Here is a 26,688-nt window from a genome sequence, read left to right as displayed (position 1 = left end):
AGGCACAGGGCTGTATTCCGAAGAGCATGCCTTTCGTTTGCATCCTTTAAACCCCTGTGAGCCTTCCCTCTCTCCGGGCCCGCCAACGGAATACCTAATTCCAAAGTAAACTGATTGCTCCCCTCAACAAGATTACACTGTGATGATGTTAGCCAAATGAGACCGCTATTCGGATGCAACCAGGGCGGGAAAGGATGCTTACCAGAAGATGACTGATCAGCATGTTAAGAGAAATGAGGTTGGGAAAAAAAGAAGGGGAAAAACGAGGGAGAGGGATCGAAAAGAGTGTAAGAGAGTTGTGCGCGTGGGGGTAAGCAGAAATGTAATTTGCTTCTCACCTCAGGCGACTGAGCTCTGAGGCCAGTAAATATGCAAACAGGCCAAGCCTGGCCATCAATATGCAGACCCTAGATGATTACTAATCTCCCCTGCAGAAACAGATTGAGGTCTGTTCAAGAGCGCCATGAAACATGAGGAGGAATCCTAGGGAAGTTGCAGGTCCAACTATGTCTAAATTCAATGCCCGATACACATACATGACCTTTAGTTGAGAGATTAGACTTTTTAAGAAGGCTTCCAATAAGCAATACTCCAAATTTCCAAAATCCAAACATTTTTGCCACATTTCAAAAGACCTGATTGGGGGGGTTCATTGGTGTAACACCGTACGCATGAAATAGAAAGTATTCCAAAGTTCCTGGCAACTTTGAACTTGGTTCTCAAGTCACCCCCTGGTCTCTTCATCATGGAGAACTCTTCGTCTGATATGAGCTCTGCGGCGTGCGGCACAGTAGTTTACCAGCCCATTGTCATTCCCCATCCGTAATCCTGGATAAAAAAAACCTATGGGACGCGGACCAGGCTGGAGTCATTAGGTGTGTACATGGCTTACGCAGACAGCCAGATAAACCAGATGCCTCGGGATGGCCAGGGGTCATCTCTCTGTGAGAACACGCTGTTGATGTCCTTGGTTTCTTCCCCTCTCTCTCTCTCTCTCTCTCTCTCTCTCTCTCTCTCTCTCTCCCTCTCTTCCCCTATCTCTATTTCTCAATCTCGCCCCCTTCCTTACTTACTACACAGATCCTCCCTCGCTCTTCTCCTCCCTCTCCACTTCTGTCCTTCCTCCTGCCTCGGTCGCTCAATACAGCCATCACAGAAAGCAGAGGTCTATGTCGGAGCTTAGTGGTCGAAGTAACTGTCAGCCGACGGGAAAGAAGGCGGAGAGACAGACAGGGGAGTTGTCTGTGGCCATAGTTTGAATGCCTGAGGGTGTGCTACGTGTGGAGGATAGTTAGTGCGGACGATGAATCGCACTCTGCAGGTGAATCCTCTCATTTTAGACTTGGCACGTTTGAATCATCACCTCTGGAGGGGGGTGTGCTTCTGAGTGCGGTGACTTTCCTGTCCTGGAATGAATCTCGAAAGGAAATGCAGCAAAAGTTGCTTATACATTTATTTCCCCTTCCAAATACAGCAGGCAGGCCTTGTAGATGTAATATATAAAGAATATATATTCAACGGATGCCTGCGCGGTCCTAAACATAATTTGACTATTCCCTGTATTTTAGGGAGGATTTCATGCGTTGAGCTTTACCCTCTGCAGAGAGTGCACAAGGCTTGAGGATGTTTACCTGGCATGGTGCCTGTTGTAGCTGCCCTCCTGTAGAGGAAAAACAGGTCAGGCTGCAGCTTTGTGTGTGGTGTGTTTGTGTGTCAATGTTTATGTATATGTGCGTGTGTATGGAAGATGTCATTAGCGTGGAAATGGTGAGAGAGCACGCTACACTCAGACGGGGTGGGGGAGAAAAATGTATCTCCAATGCATTTATTTTTCCCAGCGGTGATGCGATGGGTGGGTGGGGAGGGGCGAAGGTGTAGGGGTAGCAGGACTCAACTGAATCATCCATCTGTCCAGCCATCAATCTTCCCCCCTCCAGCTCCTCTATCCTTCTGTTCATTTACTCATCCGGCCATTTATCTGTGGCCGAGGGGCCATGTCTCTTTGTGGCCCTGATAATCTTGACCAATTTCCTCTGCAATTTGTTTCCCCGCCAACCACCTACCTGGTCAAGCAGTACCGGGCTTCCTCAAGGTAGAGCCACTCAGCCCAGCAAGCCGCCTTCCGCCAATCACGCGCCACCTTTTCTGCTCGCACAGCCTCGGCTCTTTTGTTCCCGAGTTTCCACCTCAAAATCAAGCGGGAGAGAGGGGAGAAATCGGTCTCCAGGAACGAGACCGATCTCTCCTTTCCGAAGAGACTTGATCTGCTGCTCTATCTCTCCGCCCTGCGTTGTTTCCGTCATAACCTGTTCGCCTCCCTCTCAACTGCGATCTGCATCCTCTCATCCCACTTTCCTTCCTGCTATTAATCATCTTCGCCTTCTTTCCATTTCTCTGTTCCCTTTCTCTCTCTCTCTCTCTCTCCCTCCCTCCATCCCGCCGTGGCTCCTCAGTATTCTGCTCCTGTCTCGTGTGGAGTGATTTTGCCCAGACACGTCTGGCTCTGGGTAAAGTGCGGTCCCCAGAGAGCGCGCTCCGCAGCCCCCAGGTCGCCGGCACCATGAATACATTATGATCCCCATTTCCATCCTGTTGCCACGGCAGCACTTTCGGAGCCGCAGGGCGATTAAGACGTGTGCTGTCGATACCCTGATAGCGGCACGAGTCGTATCGGGAAGCCGGCCTTTGATCAGATCCCGTCCTCTGCTCTCTTCAATCTATTGGAGGCTGCGGCGCAGCGAGACAAAGGGGGAGGTCTGGTGGTCTGACAAGCTGACCCATGCTGCACATTCATCCTTTAGCTTTCCACCCCTCTCTCTCTCGCTCTCTCTCTCTCTCTCTCTCTCACTTCCGTTCTCCTCCTCCTGAATCGGTACCTCCACATCGCCGCAGTTCAGCCGAAGCAGCGGTGTACGCAGTCTCCCTTTCTCCTCGCCCTCTCTGATATTCTTGCCTTCCTCGCAAAGGAAGCAACTCCCTTACCTTTGTTTTTTTTTTTTGGGATTATTATTGTTTCCTTTTTTTTCTTTGAGGGGGAATGATGTATAAAACATGGTGCCTCAGGTAGAGGATGTTGGATAGGAAGCCATGTCCCCCTAAATGGCCAGCCGTGTGCATGCGCCTAACACTTCACTGAGCAATCTGTCAACGTGTCAGCAACACATGTTTTGTAAAAAGCCTCTGGTGGGAGCCAGGGGAAAAAAGGCACTCCTGCCAGACCAGAGAGGAAATGCTTTTTTTTTTTTCCTTCTTTCTTTCTTTCTCCCTCCCTCCCTTCCTCTATGCAGTGGATTTTCTATAGCTGGCGCTCTGTCCCATGGGCCCCCCTACCACCTTCCCCTCCCCCACACGTAAACCCGTTGTCTGCACTTCAGAAATTTGAACTGGGGACCCTCAAGGGTTTTTGCTCTGGGCGTGTGTGTGTGTGTGTGTGTGTGTGTGTGTGTGTGTGTGTGTGTGTGTGTGTGTGTGTGTGTGTGTGTGTGTGTGTGTGTGTGTGTGTGTGTGTGTGTGTGTGTGTGTGTGTGTGTGTGTGTGTGTGTGTGGTGGGGTCTCGGAGTGGGGGGGGGGTGGTCTCGGAGTGGGAGGGGCTCCCTCTTTTTACAGAGCGTATGAAATTGTGAAGGTATATTGTGGCAGGTCCCCGAGCGGTCTTTTCTAATACCTGAGTTTCTGCCGAAGCTGGAAATTACCAGCAGCTCTCCCGAGGGACGGCTTTATCCACACCAGGAAGGGGAGCAGAACTCAGGGGGGAGCTCGCTTAATGCATGGCTGAAATAAAAGAATTTCTGAGAGACGGGGGGCTGAAAAGCTAGCTTTTTTTCTCCCTCCCTTTTCACCACCCCCCTACACCCCATACTTTCTTTCCTCCCCTCTCTTTTCCTCCCCAGTAGTATAGTTTACTACTCTCTGCCTTCTCTTGAAGGGTTCTAGTTTAATAAACTTTCAGAGGATCTTGCGGGAGCAGACAGCTAGACAAATACCCTTGTGTGTTCTCTTTTGTCGGAGATACAGCTTTTTGTTATGTTCTTGCAAATTTGATTTCTCCCTCTGTCTTTGTTTTTTTTTTTTTTTTTTTTTTTTTTTTTTCCTCCCGCCCTCGGTCTCTCTCCCTCTGCATTTGTCTTCATCTCTCTCTCTCTGTCTTCATCTCTCTCTCTCTCTCTCTCTCTCTCTTTATTTTTATTTATTTTTTTTCCTCGCTGTCTCCCTCTCCCACACATTCACTCACACACACACACACACACACACACACACACACACACACACACACACCCAAAATCAAACTCTGTCTCTTGTGGTTGAGTTTATTGTTTGGTCTGTCTTCTCGTTCTCCCCCTCAGTGCTCCCTTTTGTTTTCTGTATGTTTTGTTGTATAGTGCACAGAGACTGAGATACAGATAGAATACAGACAGTTTGCCCTGGGTGAGCCGAACACGCAACACAACACATCCATCCTATCATGTATCCATCCATCCATCCTTCCAGTCATACATCATCCATCCTTCCATCATGCAACCTTCCACCCATCCAACCTTCCATCTATCCTTCCATCCTTCCATGCATCCATACTTACATTCATGCATCCACCTTCATCCATCCATGCAACCTTCAATCCATGCAACCTTGTTTCCATGCTTCCATCCATATATCCATCCTTCCATCCATCCATCCATATATCCATCCTTCCATCCATGCATTCATCCTTCCATCCATCCATCCTTTCATCCATCCAACCATCAATCCATCCGTCCTATCATCCATGCCAACCTAATTTCACCAACTGTTAACAGGAAAGTGTCGCTAAGTGCCACAAAAGACTTAAGATGATGAATTTATCTTGTCATCCTTATTTAACTGTATTGCAGCACAGCCTTTTCTTTGGGAATCCAATTTTTAATATTCTTGGATGGATTCATCTTGCTGTTTTTCAAATCCCACAAAAAACAGAGGACTCCTACATGTAGTATGTAGGATTTCGCTTCACCCCCCCATCCACACACACACACACACACACACACACTCCCTGTCTCTCTTCCTTCCCTCCCCTGTTGGTAAATAATTCAACCTTTTCCCTGTAACAAGCTTTGGCCTTAATGGGAGCGCGGTACCTGAGGTCAGGATAAACAAGGCGTCTGGCCGCACCGGGGAAACAGAGGGATTTGAGCTTCATGAGGGCAGAGGAATAAGTCGTTTCCTTCTGAAAAGGCAAAGAGTCGACTGGCTGACATTAATTAAACCCTATAGGATAAGGGTTATCTGAGGCCTGGCAAAGCGAAAGACCGCGCGTGCAGAATGCTGCGTCTGCCGAATCCTAATCAAGACCTCTTATTAAAGCGCCGCGTGTGGGCCCGTGTGGCGGGGGGTAATATGTGCGGTATGTGTATGATTGGGTTCCCGTGTCTTTGTGCTTCGGGGGGTATCGTGTGAAAGGCACGGGCGTCTACAAACCCCCACCGCAAGGAATGAAGACCCAACCTGACAACAGACCTAATTAATATTCAAAAGAGCCAAGGCGAGAAGAGTCTAGCCATATCACACCACGCAAGGCCCTGGAAAGGAATGAGTAGTAAATAAACTTTTTTTTATTCCAGCACGCTATATGTGTACGAAACATTATCTTCTTCGCCGTGTGCTGCGCTGGGAGGTGCGCCCGCTCACCGCAGATCCTCCCCTGGTGCACCTGTGACTGAGTCACCTGACCCGCGCCTCAGCGGGGCGCCCGGGTGCCATGGCTCATGTTTTACAAATTACCCAGGGGGCCAAACACCACCTCTGTGCCCGCATTTCCTCCCTGCTGTATGCACAGTGCGTGGGATTTTCTCTTTCTCTCGCCGGCTCCTCCCTCAGACAATGGAGAGGCGCGGAGATGACAGTCACCTTGCTAACCCGGGAACGCCACGGAAAATACAAATTAAGGAGAGCAAGAAAGTGCCGCGATGACCCCCCCCACCCCCACCCCACCCATCCCGTTTGTGCTGGATGTACGTCGGCGAAAATCCTAGCATGGATCCTGTTACCGGAATAAGGAACCGAATAGGGCTGTGTGTGTTATCATCGGGACTCTGGCGGTAATCTTAGAACATCTCCCTTTCTCTTGCTCGCTCTCTCTCACTCTCTGTCTTGGGCTCTCTCTCTCTGCCTCTCTCTCTGCCTCCCTTTCTTCCTCCTCTCGCTCGCTCTCTCTATTCCTGACTTGTCAACTGATTTACATGTCGAATTAATTAAAGGTCACCTTATTTGTAATTGTCAAGATATTTAATGTAGCTAAGTCGGATAGCTATTTCAGGAATGTCATCGTTTTTTATTTTTTTCGCTGCCGTATGATGTTTCTATATTAGTATTACAGCAGTACGACCGCTCATTTATGCCGTAACGGTAACGTCTCCTTCCACGGAAAGATAAAGGCTGGTGTCCTCTGGTCCATAAAAAGCCAGTGAAAAGAGTAATTAGCTGATATGAATGTTGCTGTCAGTGATAACTGATATTGGGGGACTATAACATTCACTCCCCTGAACGATGAGCCTTGAAATGGGTTCATTACAGTAACCGGCTCATTGTGATCGGTGTTAGATTAGCCCACGCTAGGAGGAAAATCCTAACGCTTCACCCCATATGACATCACTGTCAGCATGAGCCGCCTCGGCGGCTAAAATCCCCCCCGATATGTTTCAATGCACCTTTCTTTTCTGATATTAGAACGCCCCGTGCCCTGACATCATTTAGCGACGCTTCCAAAAAAGGTTTTAACTGTGAAGCGATCCTGGGCTTCTGAGATTGTTTCCTCAAGTTTGCCAGCATTGACTGAATGATAATTCATGTGGGGGTGTTGGTTGTCATATTGAGTTCCTCTCCTGAGAGCGACAGAAATAGCTTCCCAGGTGGCGGCGTGTAACTAAGTAAATAGTTACCGACCCAAGGCGCATAAGGCTTATGTAAATAGGGGTTGCAGAGGTATCCATGGAGCTTGGGGTATAAGCAGTGAGTGCACACGGGTAGAAGGAACTAGGGATTCTGCCGCAGCAACTGTGAAAGTTCCTCCCCAAGTATGTCAACATACAAACTTTTTTTTGTGCTGTTAAACAAGCCTCTCTTTTATTTTTTATTTTATTTTTCTCTCTTTATACAGCTGATAAATAGATAAACAGGAATAAAGCAATGTGACGTGATTGGTGAATAAGTAAAATGCCCCGTGGTCATTTTCCAGTTGTATTCAGACCTCGTGCATCTTCCTAGTCCTGGTTGCGCAAAATCGGCTTGGGGGGGTCAGCGCAAACGCCGCACCGGGTCCGTCTGCTGAGGATTTGGGAGTTATTTACAAAGTGCTTGAGTCTCATTAAGATATGAAGATGAGCTGCCTGGAAAACCGGCGTAAAACATTAACGGTAGACGTACACCGGGTCACTTCAGTCATGCATTCATCGTGTTTTTGCGCGATGAGTCTATTTTTCTTTGTTTCTGTAGAAACACGAGATAAAAATACGTGGAAGTGTTTTTGTAAAGAGTGCAATCATTTTAAATGTGTTTTATGAGTCTACATTGTACCAGGGACCTAGAGCTGCTGTAGGATTTTTTTGTTGATCAAGACCCATTTTTAAATACAAAGAACAAACACATATGTAATACTTAGACGTAATGCAATACAGCACAAGCATGTCCCACTGACCAAGTTCAACAATTACAGTTGTAGCTCACATTTCAATTATGTTTGAAAGTTATTTATGACAGAATACTTTAGTTTTTCACTTTGCAGTTAATTCCACCCAAGTTTCTGTCGCTATTTCTACACGATACGAGATTCCAAAGTGGGAGTCAACAATATTTCATTTTCAAAACTGGACGTCTCGTTTTTCTTCACTCCTCTCTCCATGGCGATGTCGACGCGTCCGGGACGCTTCGCCGCGTTGACGGTGGGGCCGGTGGAAAAACCGCGGGCCGCGCCTGTACGCTGCGCCAACGCGCCTGGTGTTCTTTGGGCGTAAGAGGGCTGGAGGGGGCGGCTGCGGGGGCAAAGCAAACCTCAGAAATCTGTCTGCCATTTGCACTCGCATACTGCACACATGTCCTGTGCGTTCTGGCACAGTAACTGGACCAGGGAAGTGCAGGTCTGGGGCCTTGCCCATTCCCAAGAGACCCCCCACTCTCCCCCCACCTCCCTTCCTGTGCAGTGTGTGGACACGGTGTGAAGCGACAGGGTTGCACAACAGAACCTCCGCTTTAAGGAAGGCGAACATAAAAACACACGCACGCTCGCGCGTACCCGGGCGCATCCCGCCATTAGTGGTCCGTTAAGAGGAAAAAAAATAATTAGAGGGACTGTGATAATTGTGTCAGGGGGGAAATAGATCAGACAAATTATGGGGAAGAAAAAAGCGGAAAGTCTTGCCGTGGCTTTGTTACTTTTTCTGTTGGTTGGTTTCGAGCATTGATCCACCCTCCCATCTGTCCTCTCCTTCCATAGCCCCCCCCCCCCCGTCTCACTCTCTCTCTCTTTTGGATTTGGGAGTAGAGGAGCCCTTCTGGCTTTAACAGAGTGGGGATGAAGATGTTTATTCATCTGGAGGGTATTAGAGCCATGATTAAGGAGAAGAAGGAGTAGGGTGGCGGGTTCCACGTCTCGCAGGCCGCCTGACGTGTTCTGGCGCGACGCACCAGGAAAAAAACAAGAGGGAGAAAAAAAAAAACTTGGAGCGAAATTGGAATCAATCTTTAGGCGAAGTTAAAAAAAAATGTTTCCCTCTCTCTCTCTCTGCCTGTCTTGCTCGCCCTGGCCTGAGCGCTAAGCTAATTATTAATGAATGCGGTTTCTGTTGAACCTTGGAGAGGTGTCAGCGTTCCAGCCACTGAGGGTTAGGAAATCTTGACATTTAAGACAGGGATGCATGAAAATACATCGTCTTGCTTGAGTTGATGCTTGTTTTTCTATCTCCCCCCCACCCCCCCGACCCCCCGCACCCACACCCTTCCCCCCCGCCCCCCCGCTCTGCGAGACGCATGTTTTTCTCTCCCTCCCGCGCTTGTCTTCGCTTGTTTTACCACTGACAAGCCGGGGTGGCGTTGAGGAGATATCAAACGGAGTCAAAGTGTATTAATCAGGGGAGCAGAGGGGTCATGGGTCACCGGGCACAGTCCGGCTCCTCCTGGTGACTGAATAAACTCGGCGCTAACGCTAAAGCTAACATCGTAAATAAACGGCCCGTCAATCCGTGCAACTCCCCGTAGTGAGTGTTTTGCTCTCTGACTATGCAGAAGGGGAACGTCCAAGTGTCAGTAATAATTTATGAAAAGTTGGTTCAGTATCGCCCCAAGTTTCTACAAGGCACTATCCTGGAAACCAAGAACCAGACAAATCTGTGGCTCATGTTTCTTTTGTTCTGTGAAATACGTCTGGCCACCCTCCCGTCCAAACAGATTTCCATCCGACCTCGCAGGGGTCGGACCAATGGCAAACGTTTATCTAATATGGGGCGGGCTTTGATACGTCGAAGATGCAGAGGAGCGCCGTTGACGCACCTCACCAAGATGGCTGCCGCTGACATGGGACGGTCTGCTGATTTACCAACTCACTCACTCAGCGCTATGTCACACGTTTCGTTGCTATGATTGGTTGTAGGTCTATGTAGTGCTCTGATTGGTTGTAGGTCTATCCAGTGCTCTGATTGGTTGTAGGTCGATCCAATTGTGACCAGAAACATTTTGGTCTGCATCCGTTGGTTACACCGCCTTGGAAATCTATAATGAGCAGAGAGATTCCCGACTAATACGCATTTGCGAATTGGTCTGGCGATACCAGGCTAACAAGGCACAACTAGCTTGATTAAAAACAATTAGACCTAATTTATTTACCATTCAGTGCTTGCTGTGCACATTTTTTAAGTAATGGATATCCAGTCCCAGAACATGCAGAATTAACCCTATGTTAACCAAGTGTCTGTACATGTACAGTAAATCAGCATATTTCTGTGTCACACTTCTTATTTTTTCTTTTTATATATATATATATCTCCTCGAGTTCATCACATAAAACACATTTTCTTGTGGAGTAAATAAAGGAAGGAAATGGTTGGCGGGGGGGGGGCACGAGTAAATTCAGCAGAGAGGCGGAGAAGGGAGACATGAGCCCAGCAACAGCACAGATAGAGCTGCAGCATCCTCTCATCGCAGCTAACTGGCCGACTGGCTGGCTCACCGTCCACTGGGTCTTACTCCTGGTCTGCCGCAGTGTAGAGGGAGCACACGCATACACACACACACACACACACACGTGCGCAGACTCGGTCTCCCCTGACGATTGAAGCCCAGCCCGGGCTCGCATGGCCCAGCGCTCCCTGAGAGAGCCGGCGCAGGGAGACAGGCGGTGGAGGGGGCCATGCTGCGGGACAGATTGCCATCCTTCGTCTTCCTGGGAGGCCCACTGTGGCTGCGGGTCCGGCCAAGACACAGGGCGGAGCCTCCTTCCTGTTTGTGCACTCCGTCTACCTGACACGCTCCACCGTCCTTCCTCTCCCCTCCTCCGCATGAGGTACCACTCGTCTGCTTGTGATCTCAGCATCCTATAACTCTGGCACGACGGCCAGTTAGCGTATTGTTGTTGGCGTTATCCAGCGGTTTGTCATCTTGGCCTGTTTTCCAGGGTTTGAACGCTGCGTTTACAGGGTCGGTCTATTAGAGATTTGTGTCATTTTTCGTATATACATAACAGAAAGTTATTGCCGATTTCCACTCGTCCGCCGTATGTGGAAAGAGGTTTGCGTCGAGGGGGTCGCAGCTGTGTGATAAGTGATGGAATTCCTTTCTTCCCTCACTCACAAAAAAAAAAAGCCTAGTAAAGGATGACTGGCCGCCCTACTTTCCCTCCTCTGGCCCTCCATTTGTCTAACTTTCCTGGGACGCCACTTGGGCACACTGATTTCTGGGACAGTGACCAAGTGCCCTTGTCGGAGCTGGGGGACGTGGGTAATGTGGACAAAGTAGTTGACAGTTTGCTGCTTCCCGCGGTCGAGAGACGGAGCCATGAGGGCCCAGGATAATGGACACCCAGGCCACAGAGACGGGACGGCACTTGATGTTCCAGCGCTGTGTGTCACAGAGACCCCCCACTGACCACATCTTTGTGTGTGTGTGTGTGTGTGTGTGTGTGTGTGTGTGTGTGTGTGTGTGTGTGTGTGTGTGTGTGTGTGTGTGTGTGTGTGTGTGTGTGTGTGTGTGTGTGTGTGTGTGTGTGTGTGTGTGTGTGTGTGTGCGTGCGCGTTTCCATGGGTGCGTGGCCATTACGGTCATGGTAGTATCATACATTCCGCAGCCCTCTTCGATCACCTCCTTTACCATAGCACACTTGATTAATCTGTGGCACTGGCTGAGCGGTGGTAGACATTTTAGACATGTGATGTGTAAAAACAGGGCGAGAGGGAGATCATTGCATTTATTCAGCGATTGTCCGCATCGATTTATCATTCCACATCTCTGTCTCCCTCTGTTAAGATATTTAAATATATCGAATTACATAGAAAATGAATTCTCGCACCGACCACTGAATATCATTATTCCCTGCGCCGGTGTTTATTTGTTTATGCCACGCTTAAATTGTTGGTTTTTACGCCAAAGTCCGGAGCGAAAAGAGCCACGCCTGGCCACCTGGCGCCGTCTCTGGGAGCCGCTGGGAGTGTTCGGCGTTCGCTGCTCCATTTCTTTCTCTGGATTTGATGTCTTTTAAAAAACGGGAATGTAGCAGGACTGCTGCGTGTAAAGCCCCAGGACTGGGTCGCATCCAAGAGCTCCGTGCGGGGGTTCCTAGCCGGCCGAGTGATTCAGTCATCTGAGAAGAACGGGAATTAGCCCCACAAAAAAAAAAAAAAAAAAAGATAAAATGAAACCCGCCCCCTCCTTCTCGCGCTTGTGGGGGGATTGGGAGTATTAGCTAATGTGAAGCCTTTCCAGACACCACCTATTAGATCGTAAATGGTTATGTCACATACAGCGCCGAACACAACGTTGTGTTGTTCAGACACACATTGCTATTTGGGCATCAAAATAGAAAATGCTTCAAGATGACACATGCATTGTCTCGAGGGAGCGGCACGCTATTTTTCCCAGTTACTGTAAAAAAAAAAAAAGGGGAAAAAAAATCCCCTCTCTGAATACGAAGTGGGGTCATGGTGTTACATCAGACAAGTTGTCAGCTTTTTGTTTATTCAATGAATCCCCAATCCCCCATGTGCCACAAATGCAGTCACACAAACACATCTCTGATGACAACCCCTATGCACAGATCTCCGCCACAACAAACGGATATAGGGTTTGGCGGCTGAGGAGCCCGGCCGTCCCTTGCATCACTGGGATGGATTTTGAACAAAGTGGAGCGAGTCGTGGAAGTGGCAGACGAGCGCGAGAGGAATCGCTGGGCAGATAAGCAAGGGGTCCTGGAGCTGGATGAGAGTTTGGCTTCCTAAATAGGGGGGCGCGATGTTCTCTGTTGCTGTCAGGCGGAGATAAGCCACCTTGAACCCTCCCCGGCGACTCGGGGACACGGTGCCTTGGGCTGCAACAATGAGTCGCACCCCGTCACGCTACCTGTGAACTTTTCACAGGGTACACGGCCGCATGACAACAAAACCGTAATTCAAGTCCACTTGAATTAACCCCCGACACTTTATAGCCGACAGGGATAAAGACAGGAGCAGAGGATAAACTTTTGGGGTTTTTTTGTTTCGTTTTTTAGAATTACAGAACATTAGTAACATTTTAAGCCATTTCATTTGAACAATGTCATTTAAATTAAATATATTAAAATATATATTAGATATATTTTATTTGATATATGTATTCTTTAAAAATCTGCTTTTATTTTGACATGAGCATATTTTTTTATTGTGTAAAATAAGTCATGACATACTTCTTTACATTTTTCATAAAATGTGTTTTAATTTTATTCATGTGCTTTATGTATTGTACCACAGAAACGAATGGCTGCAAATAGTGTGAAAGCCTGAAGATCCTTTTAATCTGTGTTTTTATTGACAGAAAACGCAATGCTATTCAGCCTGAAACCGGGGGTCTTATTTACACAGCAATATTTACCAGGGAGAGGGTGCTAAAAATGAACCTAGAAAAAGTGGAATGGACGCCTGGCATGAAGAAATTCGAGATTTGTGCGAGGGTTTTTTTCCCCCATAATGCGAAACATGACTGGTAGGATAAGATGAATAAAGATTTGTAATTTATGTTTTTTTAATATGCAATATTACCCTTCTTACCCTTCTGCTGGAGGGTTAAACTCACCTAACAAGCGAACGTTCCTTATACACCTTCCCTCACCTGAGCAAAAGTATGGGAGTTTTTTTGTTCCATATTGGAGACATTTAAGAATAAAATTTAAAAAGACAAGGCGCGAGCGAGGGGTAGGGACGTAGAGACTCCCAGAGAGGGACAGGCCCTAAGATGGAGGTCTTCCTCCCAGGACGTGACAGGCTGTTGGCTGGAGGACGCTCAGGAAGGCCTTGGCAGACCAACAAAGACAGCCCTTCAGCTGCAGGGTGTAGTTTTTCAGGCCCCAGCATCCCCTTTGGCAGCGGCACAGAGAGCGCTGGCGTGCACAGGCCCCCGGCCCGAGAGACGGGGAAGTAAGGGCCCGTTCTTTTATTTACTCAGGCTGCAGAGGCCTGGGCATTTCTTGTCTGGGTGAAGGAGGAAAAAAAACAAGTCTCTCTCTCTTCCTCTTGAGGTCTCCAGGGGAAACGGGCGCTTTCATCTGCTGTTGTTCACACACTTGTCTTGGCCGTGTGTTTGTATCTGTTTACTGTATGTGTGTGTGTGTGTGTGTGTGTGTGTGTTTGTGTGCACACATATCGTGTGCACACATATATTCTCTCATATGTCTTCATGATATTTTCCTGAGCCTGCATTTCTGCAAAAAACTGCAATAACTTTTTTTCTTTTTTTACTGTCCAAGGCTGTTTCGAAAATGTTAGGAAATGGTTGCACCAGCCAGCCCAGGAATAGCCCATATTAGCAAGTATCTGGATGAACAATGCTTTAAGAAATAGCACACATATATCATATACATTCAGAAGTGTTTTGACTTCCTGTTTAAAAACGATCTATTTGGACTCGTCGAAATGACCATCAAGATATTTTTTGTTAACAATAACTGGACACCATGGAGCATGCTAATCAAAATAGGCATCTACCAGTGAACTTGAACTATAGTCCATATACACTCTCCAGTCGGCCCCAAAATGATCTGTTTGCCTTCATGCGTTGTATTTGTTTTCCAGTAAAAATGAAAAAAATAGCACGAATCTCATAAACCGAAACAATTGGAATGACATTTCCCTGTCAGCGTGGCGATGTCTCCGGGCAACGGCGTTCTTATTTAAAGACAGTAAGATTTCATTTAGCCGTGCATGCAGAACCATTTGTTTGTTTGTTTTATAATATCCTCCCAAAGCCAATATGTTTGACTGTAAGGCATTGGCTGGGGTCATTCTTCTTGCACTGCCTTCGTCTTCCATGCCCTGGGAGGTTGTGTAAGAGAGGGCAGATCCGCCCCCTCAGTAGAGGAGGGCATACCACTGAATCACCATCCTCCCTCCAACCACAGCGAGAGGGGGGGGGGGGGGGAGAGGGTGGAGAGAGGATAAGACGGATAAAGCGAGTAATCAGGCAAGGCTTCTTGAGTGATATGTGCGTGCAGAGTGGGCACCTTGCCAGGGGAGGGAGGTTTCCGGGAGGACGGCGGTGTGGAGGTGGGCTCTCAATGTGCCGCTTTCAGCAGTTTGGAGGGGGCAAGGGAATGGCCTCCGACCCCATCTGTTTCCTGAAGATAGGCTCTGATGGGGGTAAGTGCTTGGAGAGGGCATGTTATCCTGACAAAGGGCAGATCTCCCAGCAAAAACAACAGAATGAGGGAGAGAGAGACTTGGATTTGTCAGATGAAGGAGAGCGCGGTGGCTGGATCCTGGAAAGAGCTTCATGCTTTTCCTTCGTCCCTCCCGTAAATCTTTGCAGTTTCCTCTTGTTTTTCCCGTTCTAAGTTTTGGCCTTTTGACATGATTTTCTTTTTTCTTTTTTTCAGAAGGGGTTCAGAATATGTTGTTTTATCTCAGTGAGGAAGTTCACTGCACTTACATTTCGACAGCGGGAAGAAGTGGTGTGTAACCTTTTGAACTTATATAAAGTGACGCTGTGTTTTCTCTAGTGGGATGGAGTCTCGGCAAAGGGGCAATTTGCATAGGGACACATTAAAGTAATTGTTTTAGGAGTGGGGCGGTATTCTCTGCTGGCTGACGCTCCCTTGTCAATTTTTGCACCTGCTTGTCCTTGGGTGATGTAGTTTGGCCGCTCTATCCTCCTCCCCTGTCTGTTTCCATCCCACCACACACACACACACACACACACACACACACACACACAGCACTCATCCATTCCGTTTCGGCTGCCTTACGGCTGAGCTCAGACCGCACTGACAGATATGATAATAATGCCTATTCTCTAATCTCATATTTATTGACTGATGTGCTTGAAGACCCATGCTTCATAGAAATAATTTATTTTGACGTTAAAGGCGATTTTCCTTAAGGCTATGCATAGCTGTGGTTTAAATTGCACATTAATCTTCATTTTGAGCATTGTGAACTCCTTTTTCTTTGTTTTTTTTTCCCCCAGTCTTAAGGTCATTTCAAGGTCTTTTATTTTTCAAAAAAACATTCCAGTGTTTTTCAAGAATAATAGAAATGTTCTCATTTAACTCATGCAGAGCTAACTTCCTTTAAGAGCTCCAATTGCCTTGGGTTGGCTTTAAATGTCAAAGAGATTGCCACTTGTGTCACAGTGGGCGAAGCCATTACATGACCACATACAAAGTTAATTGTAGTAAAAGTATTTCCACTTTTGCTCAAATTATATTAAATTGCATTTAAATGTAACTTTTGTAATATAAGAGCGAGAAAGGTCTACGTTTCATAGAAATGTAAATTTATACACCGGTACTGTACCATCTAATTACAATGATGAGTATCACCACAATGGCCCACCTTTATTGCTGAGCAGAGTGGAGACAAGTGACTTTCTAATATAATCTGACAAAACACCTCTCTTCTCTCTATCCTCAAAGACTGAAATCCTCTCTCAACACCACTCTCTCACACCTGCCTTCCTTCTCCTCCTTTGCCCCCTCTCCTTTCTCATCTGCAGACGGTGCCGATATTGAGGATGACCCTTTGTGTTCTTGGCCTGCATCATCTCCCTCCAGTAAGGACCAGACTTCTCCAGGCCACTGTGAGGACTATGATTTTGGTGAGGAGGAAGGGGGCCCAGGCCTGCCGTACCCATGCCAGTTCTGTGACAAGTCCTTTAGTCGCCTGAGCTTCCTCAAGCGCCACGAGCAGAGCCACGGGGACAAGCTACCTTTCAGCTGTACCTTCTGCAGCCGCCTGTTCAAGCACAAACGAAGCCGAGATCGCCACGTGAAGCTGCACACCGGCGACAAGAAGTATCACTGTGGAGAGTGTGACTCCGCTTTCTCGCGCAGTGACCACCTCAAGATCCACATGAAAACTCACGCCTCCAACAAACCCCACAAGTGCCCTGTGTGCCGCCGCGGCTTTCTGTCCTCCAGCTCTCTTCACGGCCACATGCAAGTACACGAGAGGGGCAAAGATGGCGGGGGCTCAGGTCTCTCCAGGGCTGAAGAATGGAAAATGAAAGAGACGCGTAAATGCAGCCGCTGTGAGGAGGGGTTTGATGTCCCAGAGGAACTCCAGAGGCATATCGCTGAGTGCCATCCTGAGTGCTCTCCGTCAGAAGATGGAGGCCTCAGTGCTGCCTTGCAATGCATTTACTGCCACGAACCCTTTAGCGATGAGGGCACCCTACTAACCCACATTGACCAGGCCCACAGCCGTGACAGGAAGGGCCACACCTGCACTATCTGCTCTGAACACTTCCTGTCTGTTGAGGATCTCTATGCCCACATGGATGTCCATCAGCTCCCTGAATCCAGTAACCATAGCAACAGTCCCTCTCTGTTGACAGTGGGATACACATCGGTCTCTAGCACCACCCCAGATTCCAATCTATCTGTTGACAGCTCAACCATGGTGGAGACGGCCCCACCCGTGCCCAAGACAAGGGGGAGAAGGAAGAGAACTGCCCAGCACACATCTGAGATGGGAGGACGCTCCTCCAAACAACCTAAGATTTCCTACAGTTGCATCTACTGCAACAAGCAGGTTTTTTCCAGCCTGGCTGTGCTTCAGATTCACCTGCGCACAATGCACCTAGACAAACCAGAGCAGGCACATACTTGCCAGTTCTGCTTGGAGGTCCTGCCGTCCTTGTTCAACTTAAACGAGCACCTGAAGCAGGTACATAATGCAGAAGATCATGCTGCCCTTTTAGCCAGCTTGCCTGATGCCCTGCTTCAGTGTAACTTCTGTCCTGAGGTGCTGAGTGACCTCAATGCCCTCCAGGAGCATATCCGCTGCTCCCATGGCTTTCCAAGTCCTGTGGCCAAGGAAAGCAATGCATTCTTCTGCCCGCAGTGCTTCATGGGGTTCCTGACAGAGGCCACCTTGGAAGAGCATGTCCGTCAGACACACTGTGATGGGGGCAGCCTGCGCTTTGACTCCCCACTGGCCGTAACTCCCAAGGAGCCTATCGTGGAGGTATACTCCTGTTCCTACTGCACCAATTCCCCAATATTTAACAGTGTTTTAAAGCTCAACAAGCACATTAAGGAGAATCACAAGAACATTCCCTTGGCACTGAACTACATCAATAACGGAAAGAAATCTCTTCGGAACCTCAGTCCGTCCTCGCCGATATCTGTGGAACAAACCACCTTACTGAAGCAAGGCGGTTCCTCTCGAAATACCAGTGAGTTCATCTGTAACCAATGTGGAGCTAAGTATACCAGTCTGGACCTTTTTCAGACTCACCTCAAAACCCATCTGGATGGCCTGCAGCCTCAACTTACCTGTCCCCAGTGTAACAAAGAGTTCCCGAACCAAGAGTCCCTGCTGAAGCACGTTACAGTCCACTTCACCATTACCTCCACATACTACATCTGTGAGAGTTGTGACAAGCAGTTCACCTCGGTGGACGACCTACAGAAGCACCTCCTTGACATGCACACTTTTGTGTTTTTCCGTTGCACCTTGTGCCAGGAGGTTTTTGACTCTAAAGTATCTACCCAGCTACATCTAGCTGTTAAGCACAGCAATGAGAAAAAAGTGTACCGCTGCACCTCTTGCAACTGGGACTTCAGGCATGAGACAGACCTACAGTTGCATGTGAAACACAGCCACCTGGAAAACCAGGGACGGGCGCACCGCTGCATCTTCTGTGGCGAGTCATTTGGCACTGAAGTAGAGCTACAGTGCCACATTACCACCCACAGCAAAAAGTATAACTGCCGGTTCTGCAGTAAGGCCTTCCATGCCATTGTCCTGCTGGAGAAGCACTTGAGGGAGAAACACTGTGTGTTTGAGGGCAAGGCCCAGAACTGTGGTGCTAATGGCTCTACAGCAGCTGGTGGGGAAGGCCACACGAAAGAAGATGCTGAGTTACAAGGCCTCCTAACCAACAGCCATGGTCCTGGGGCAACAGGAGGGTCTGTAGTGGAGTCACAGAACAGCCACGATGGAAGTGAGGAAGAGGTGGACACGGCGGAACCAATGTATGGATGTGACATCTGTGGGGCATCTTACACGATGGAGTCCCTTCTCACTAACCATCAATTAAGAGACCATAATATCCGCCCAGGGGAGAGTGCGTTGATGAAAAGGAAAGCAGATATGATCAAGGGCACCCACAAATGTAATGTCTGCTCTCGCACCTTCTTCTCAGAGGCTGGGCTTAGGGAGCATATGCAGACCCACCTTGGGCCTGTCAAACACTACATGTGTCCCATCTGCGGGGAGCGTTTCCCCTCTCTGCTCACCCTGACTGAGCACAAGGTCACCCATAGCAAGAGCCTGGACACCGGTAGCTGCCGCATATGCAAGATGCCCCTACAGTGCGAGGAAGACTTCCTGGAGCACTGCCAGATGCACCCTGACTTGAGGAATTCCCTGACAGGGTTCCGCTGTGTGGTATGCATGCAGACTGTCACCTCCACACTGGAGCTAAAGATTCATGGTACCTTCCACATGCAAAAAACAGGCACCATGTCCACCAACCATCCCCCTATTGGCCGCAACATAATCTCCCATCATCAGCATCACGGCCAGCCTCCTAAGATTTTTAAATGTGCCTCGTGCCTGAAGGATTTCCGCTCTAAGCAGGACATGGTGAAGCTCGATATTAACGGGTTGCCGTATGGCCTCTGTGCATCCTGTGTGGCAGCAGCTGGTTCTAAGAGCTCCAGCCCCACAGTGAATGGAGGGAGGCTCCAGCAGCAGCAGCATGGTGGTGCCACCACTCCAGCAATGCCCACACCTTCATGGGTCCAGGGGGAGAGTCTGAGCCCCGGGGAGGGAAAAGGCAAAGCGGCCTCTTCGTCTTCTTCATCCTCCTCCATATCCTCGTCATCTGCGGCCAAGACAAGATGCTCCAGTTGCAATGTGAAGTTTGAGTCTGAAGCAGAGCTGCAAAACCATGTCCAGACAGTGCACCGGGAACAGGCAGGGGACAGCAACAGCGGGCAGCTCCGGACCCCCCAGGTGTCCCCCATGCCGAGAGCCAGCCCATCACAAACAGAGGAGGTATATGAACATTTGTATTCTATAATCTCAAGAGAAAAGATGGTAGACGTAGAATGTTTTTCCTAGAATATTCTATCTGACTTTATTATGAGATCTGTACTATGTTATATTATGCACCGTGTTATCGTGTTATCTTAAATTGTAGTGATTTTATTTTGTTTGATTGAAAATTCATTTATTGTACAGTTTGTTTTTAATTTCTGAGAGAATTTGACACGAGATGCGTCTTTCTCTTGGCCCTTTGTACAGAAGAAGACCTACCAGTGCATCAAGTGTCAGATGGTGTTCTACAGTGAGTGGGACATCCAAGTTCACGTGGCCAATCACATGCTGGGTAGGACATCATTTTACTTGTTTTATTAGGCACTTCCTTGCGCTCTTATAATAATAATAATCTTTTTTTCTTTAAGAAAGATTACACATCTTTTATTAGTTGATGTATACAGTATTTAATTTGGTGCTTGGGGCTGCTCGTGAATGATTCTGTGTGACAGATGATCAATATTTGATCACGCATCAATCATGCAAACACATATTTTTTTCATATAAATGCTAAATTGGAAATTAAACTCAAGTAGGAAATTCACTTTCTTGATTGAAAACAATTTTGCATACATATTGAAGCAGAATAAATATAATATTCTTAATGTATATCTATCTTGAACATTTCACCAAATAGGTTATATAAATTACCATTTTTATTTTCAACTCAATGCTTAACCTTTGCCTTATATATATATATATATATATATATATATATTGATTATTGCATGGGTAATTCATTGTGAACATGCAATAACATGTTAATGGTTGTGGAGTGGACACTCGAATGAAGGCAGTTTGAAACTACGGAAGATTGAGATGACTGTAAAATGTTTTCTTTGTATGCCAGCCCAGCATTTCTGAAAAATGTTCAAAAAGCATGTGCCCTCAATCCAAAACATGGAAAGCATATTGTTTTTAAAATGCTTGAAATTGTTCCGACCCCAAAGTTCTTGGCCAGTTGGTTTGCCAGTGCGTTTAGATTGAGCTTTTGATAAACCAGGTCAGACTGCATATCATCTAGCTTTCTGTACTACATAATATTATATAATACTACAAATATAAAAATGTCAATATACAAAGGATAATATTGATTGTCCGTGGGCGGAGAATAATCCTTCAACGCTTGCCACAGCAAAGAAGATTTATTTTCTGTTCCCTGGATTCCCAAACAAAGAGTGTCTGCACAGCACCGATCTCCGTGTTTTGAAAATGTCTTCACTTTTGGGCATGGACATTTGTATGCAGGCAGAATAATTTGCAGAGAATAGACAATTGGAAAACAGGTTTTCTTGCCTGCAGTAAGTAGGCGTCTGAATTCCGGTCTCACCTTCCTTTATTCATTCATTTATTCAGCTCGTTTGGCGGCTCTTTCATTACACTGCATTATCTGTTGTCTTCAGTGGGAGAGAGACTCATTGATCTGGAACCAAACCGCCTCTCTGTTTGGGACACGCTTCCAGGCGCAGGTGAATTTAAACACGGTGGGCAATTCTATCAGGACCAGTAGGCAATTCTATCAGGGACACACTGTTTGTGCATAAACAATCAGAGGCATGTGATTTGTGATTTTGATGCTGTGGTGTATGTGCAAGGGAGAGCGATGGGCTGGGAGTGTGTAGGTGTGTGTTTTGTATTCATCTTTGCGATCTGCTCTCCCACTATCCTACTGGGGGAGCCTAATACAGTACCATGCCAGCATTAGTCCTTTCTCTCGCTAAAGCAGTCACGGCGCACACTGGGAGGGTAGAAAACAACCCCCCTACTGGTTATTTTATGTCTTTCAGCCACACATGCACACAGTTCCCCCATAATAGTGGAATCCAAACAGCTTAAGATAACAGGAGGACAGGTGATTGGGTTATTGTACTGATGTCTTGCCTCTCTGATATTCTATATATTTTTTCTTGTTTTCGACGCGATCATTGCTCCATTGATTTCCTCCGGAATGATTTATGTCAATTGCATACCTCTGATGTTGGTTAAATATCTGTTAAATAGGAAATCATTTATTATTGTAAAAACATAACAACAAAAAAAACACCAGATTTTTGGCCTGAATTAACTCGATTGTAACTTAGGCATAAAAAAAGAAAAAACCTTTTCAGCTTTTATATTGAATTATTTTATATTCTAGCATAGTAGTAGCATCATCATGGAGAATACGGTAGAAATTTCTATAATTAAAAGCCTATAATTACGGCAAAAAGCTAATTCAGGCCAAACAAAAAAAAAAACAACCCTAATTTGGAAAACCTCTAAATACCTCCTCTCCTGAAAAAAAAAGGGACACTTTCTCCTTTAATGGCCATCTGCACGGAAGAGGGGAAACAGGGGGCTGGGGTCATCTCCGCTCAGCTGTCAGCGTTATTAGCGTAGGTAATGGAGCAGACGCTGGATTCATAGGGGTGTTGTTTTCGTCCATGCCCTGCTCCGCGGTGTCACTTCACACTGATAACTCTATATATAGTGATGTGGCGTGACATAACGATAGTGCGAAGTGTATGGAACAGCACAACCTGAGCACGTCTCGCCCAGACAACTCCATTTTCTGCTCCCTTTGTAATACAATAGTCTCCCTAAGCCAAGTGCACTTGCCCCCCCCCCCCCCCCGTTTCTCCTCCCCCCCTCCTCATCGCTGCCACTTCTGTACGGCTGCCAACGCATTTTGATGCATGGACATTATGCTCGGCTGGCGATGGTTCGGGTTCGGGCAGGGAAAGCGTGGTACCGGTGCCCGGCTACTCGACATTTCGTTAAGATAATGGAGGTAAATGAAAGGAAGGCGGTGGCCACGGGCGTGTGAAGACAGTTTTGCGGACAACCCTACCTAGCCAAACCCCCTGAATGGCCCCACGTGTCTTAAGATGGAGGCCCAGCCTGCTAGGGCCCAGATGGATCAGTACGCATTTGCTGTACAGCTGGTCGCTCTGTTTGGGGACCTGGTGTGATACTCCTATGGAGAAAAAAATGATATCGCCACCATCCAAGGAGCAATTTAATAGCAGGCCAGAAGACAGCTGGCCACTCTTTAGTTTGGAGATTTTTTGGCATGGCATGCTTACAGAATTGAGGGTGTCCGATATTTCTCCAGAGGCACACAGATTTATACAGCTTTCAGCTGTTGTATTTCACCACCAAATACTATTTCTATATTTTTTGTTTGTTTGTTTTGGATTAGAAATCCTTCCTTCAATGTAAACACTTTTCTGTCAAAACTCACTCTAATAATATGTGAAAATGTTTGAAACAAACGAGCACTTTGACAAAGTTGTGTTTTTAAAGTGTACCTTTTTCCTTTTGAAGGTCTTTCATTGTCAGAAGAGCCTGCTTGGTTTAAGCAGCGGGGCGTCGTGCCGCCGCTGTGCTTTACTTTGACCCCTCTGTGAACTATGACATTTGGAGCCCCGAGGGGGGCACGTTTGGCCCATTTATCGCACTGTTTCAAATGTTCCTGTGTGGACTTTCAAGAGTCCTGGTATGATTTAAAGCAAAGGATTCTCTCTTATAAGCCTTTAAGAGCTTTCCTTTTTTACACTCTTCCGTTACACGCACTTTGAATCCAATCCCTTGTTCTCTCTGGTCCATTCCGAGCAGCTCCAGCCAATGTGGCAGCCATCGGAAGGACAACCCGTAAACAAACAAACAAATAAACCAAAGACATTCCACAAAGTGTGTTATTTTTTTTTTTCCTTTTTGGTGTGGTTCTTTTTTTTTGTGGCGGGGGGGGGGGTCACCTCTACGAAATTTTGGGCCGGTGACAGCACCGAGCCGCAAGCCAAGTCAGGGGAGGAGCCTCCTCGCTCAGAGAGGAGCCGACGGCCCGGTCGGCCCAGTCGGGGTGGGGTGGGGGCGCTGGAGGGGTGGCAGGGTTCGGGGGCGGAGAGGGAAAGGCACATTTGCTGTACAGCTGGCCGCTCTGTGTGAAGCAGGCACTGTGGGCCGCCACAGAGCTGCAGAGTAGGCCGAGCGAGAGGCCTCTAACCCTTCTCCAGCTCCTCCTCCTCCCTGTTCCCTTTTTCCTCTCTCTCTCTCTCTCTCTCTCTCTCTCTCTCTCTCTCTCTCTCTCTCTCTCTCTCTCTCTCTCTCTCTCTCTCTCTCTCTCTCTCTCTCTCTCTCTCTCCCCCACTTCCAATTCCTCTGTCTTTGTCTCCCTTTTTTCGTCACCCCACCCCTCCCCTCCCTTCACTATCTCTCTCCATACCTCCTATCTCACTCCCCCATTTCCATAATAACCCGGCTTCAACCTGGCACCGCACACCGTGCTGGCCGGGCTGCCGGTGATGAAGGAGAAAAAGCTCAGCGTATCGGCGTTTGGAGCTGAAGCCCTTGTTTGTTTTTGTTGCTTTACTTGGGTGCCACAAATAATCATGGACTCCCGTGCTTCTTGTTCGGGGGGCCCCGGAGCAGCCTGGCCGGCGCATGTTGATTACATGGTCTCTGTCATTGTCTCCACCCTGGTGGCAAGTCGTTTGACACTCCATTAAGTGCATTTCCTTTCATGATTCATAAAGCGAGCGTGGCGTTCTCATTCATTCATTCCATCCGTGTTTCCTTTTCCTGTTGTTTCATTCTCTTTGATTAGTTATGTCACACTCCAGTGTTTTTGACTCCTGTGGGACGAAATGAGATTCCTACAGGTAACTCCGACGGTGAAATACAGCCGACCCGATCAATCTCGCGGAACAAAATAAAGAATAAAAATCCTCGGACCAGCCGGCGGAAACAAAGGAAGCCATGCGTGCTCGACACAGAGTGTGATCTCTCCCTGCTTTTATTAATTGGTGATTAATAACGCCTCTCCGTTCGTTAGCGCAGTCACCTCCCGTGCAGCCGAGTGTGTTGCTGCTAATATGCAATTAAGCGCACCTTCCTGCTCGTTACATTATACGTCTGCCTGACTAATGTGGCATCCACGAGGAGAATAGGAAGCAGGGTGCGGCGGTGAGGGGAAGAAAAAAAAAAGAGGGGGGCTGTTCGTAGGATTCGCACATTCGCTTTCACAGAAGACAAAGAATGTGTCTTGCTGGTTCGGGGGAAAGTTTCTGGCAAATTCCTCTGTTACAGGGGGCATTTCTTTAAAAGTTTTGGAGCACCGTGGTAACACAGGGTTTTCTTGGTTGTAAAACAGAGGTAATTGACATCACCATGGGGATGCGCTGTTGCTAGGCCAGACGAGCCCTAGTCTGATGTGGTCCTTATCTATCGATTTCCTTGACATTTCCCCACACCTCACAGACTAGGCCAACATGTGAGAAAATATCTGATGCTCTCAGTTCATACGGCCTGTTTGTACAAGCTCTGAACGAACACCGACCGCCCCCGCTTACCGCATGGCAATTGGCGGGCTGATGTCACCATGGTTTTTTGGGGCAAATTCTCTTCCTTCTTTTCTAACAAGGATGACTTAGCTGTGTTGCTATTGCATGTGCTGGAGCATGAACTACCCCCAAAAAACATACAATATTTTAGTGAACTCAGAACTGCAGTACATTTTTGTCTTTTTAAGTAAATACAGTGTCTTAACACAGGATTCACTGTTTAATTTCAGCCTTCTCTCAAGTACAGCTAGTTGGAAACTGGAGTAACCTGAATAGAGGTAGGAGCTCTCGCCGTGTTCCTCACTATGTTTTATTGATATACAGGAGGGATGTCTCCTTTAGAGTGTTAATGCCAGCCCTTGTTCTGAAGTGCCCCATAAATACTGAATGATCAGAATTAACCTCTGCATTACTCTGGCTCCCCCGGGGGCTTGGAGATGTCACCGAGGCCACCGGTGCCTCGCCGGTCCGATGGGGTTGCTTAGCACTCCGGCTGGGAGGGGCTTGCGGGAGCAGTGTAAACAGACAGTCCTGCCTCGGTAAAGGTCAGCGCTGCAACCCACACCTCTCAAATCCCAGCCGGGCCCTGGTGGGACCCGGGTTCCAAGCGTGCCTGGAGATGCCTGTGGCAAAGGGGGAATAGCGGGGAGAGGAAAGCGCTGCACAGCTGCACAGCCGCTTTTTAGAGGTTGTCGGCACCGGCGGTAATGTCACAGATAACTTCATCAGAATCTTACTTCGGGCAATTGCTCTGAGTGGTTGTCAAGTCTCTGCCACGGCGTGTTGGTTTACCTGTGTAACCGCTGTGTGCTAGTGGAATTCTAAGGCAAGAAAGTTTCAACCCCTCTTTGTGGTGACCAGCGTTGGTTTGTGCAAGGCGCCTCACTTGCCACCGACTATTCCCATCAAAGTTTGCTTGTGTGAATGGCAGACAGGGGAAGAGAGGGGAGGGGGGATAGAGGCCTGAAAGGCCCCCCAGCGTCAAAGCCTTAATAATCATGTGAGCAGCGCTGGACTTCATTACCCTCCTGTTCGACAGGCGGAGTGCCAGCCTGGATTGCTGGCTGGCTGTGGCAAGGTCAACGGCGGAGGAAAAACCAGTTACTGTGTTACTCTGGAGCGGAGTGGAGAGGGGCGGCCATCTGTCAGCTCAGGCCTGCCATACCCGCAGAGCAAATGGACACGGGCGGCCAGAGGAGAGGCCACAGACACCCATAGAGCTAAACCCGCCGAGCATAACACTGTGGCATGGACTCAGACCCAGCCAAAGAGATGGACCTCGGTACCAGTTAAACACACACACACACACACACACACACACACACACACACACACACATATACACACACAGTGGTGAAGACACTGCGAACTCTATGAAATTTGGCACCGGGTCGTACATGTTTTCGTGTTTGTTGTTTTAGTGTCAGTGCACTGTTGGGCCCCCACTGTTATAAGTCCAGATGGCAAATCATTTGATAAAAACTTGATAAAAGTCTTGCTCGGCTTGCCAACAGTAAATGTTTTCATCACACTGTTCCGTTATGATGAAAACATTTCATGTGAATACAGGTTTTTAACATTTTTATTGTTTGCTCTAGACCACATGACAATGTAGTGACCCC

General features: G+C 47.8%; 1 protein-coding gene across 9 annotated transcripts in view; it reads left to right on the top strand.

Annotated features, from left to right (window-relative positions):
- Positions 1–26,688, top strand: part of LOC307238517 (zinc finger protein 521-like) — a 101,250-nt gene that overhangs the window by 31,704 nt on the left and 42,858 nt on the right. For 3 of the 9 annotated variants that reach the window (XM_080011544.1, XM_080011537.1, XM_080011536.1), the window contains exons 4-7: positions 16,192–19,703; positions 19,953–20,037; positions 21,149–21,229; positions 25,297–25,344. In XM_080011544.1, the coding sequence (XP_079867670.1) occupies positions 16,548–19,703; positions 19,953–20,037; positions 21,149–21,229; positions 25,297–25,344 (3,370 nt within the window). In that variant the 5' untranslated portion in view covers positions 16,192–16,547. The remainder of the gene's footprint in view (positions 1–16,191; positions 19,704–19,952; positions 20,038–21,148; positions 21,230–25,296; positions 25,345–26,688) is intronic. The other 6 variants (XM_080011538.1, XM_080011539.1, XM_080011541.1 and 3 more) reach the window with 6 other exon arrangements.

The sequence above is a fragment of the Zeus faber genome (assembly GCF_960531495.2).
Source record: "Zeus faber genome assembly, chromosome: 12".
Lineage (NCBI taxonomy): Eukaryota > Metazoa > Chordata > Actinopteri > Zeiformes > Zeidae > Zeus > Zeus faber.
Note: the sequence above shows the minus strand (reverse complement) of the source record. Positions and strands in the feature narration are given on the sequence as shown.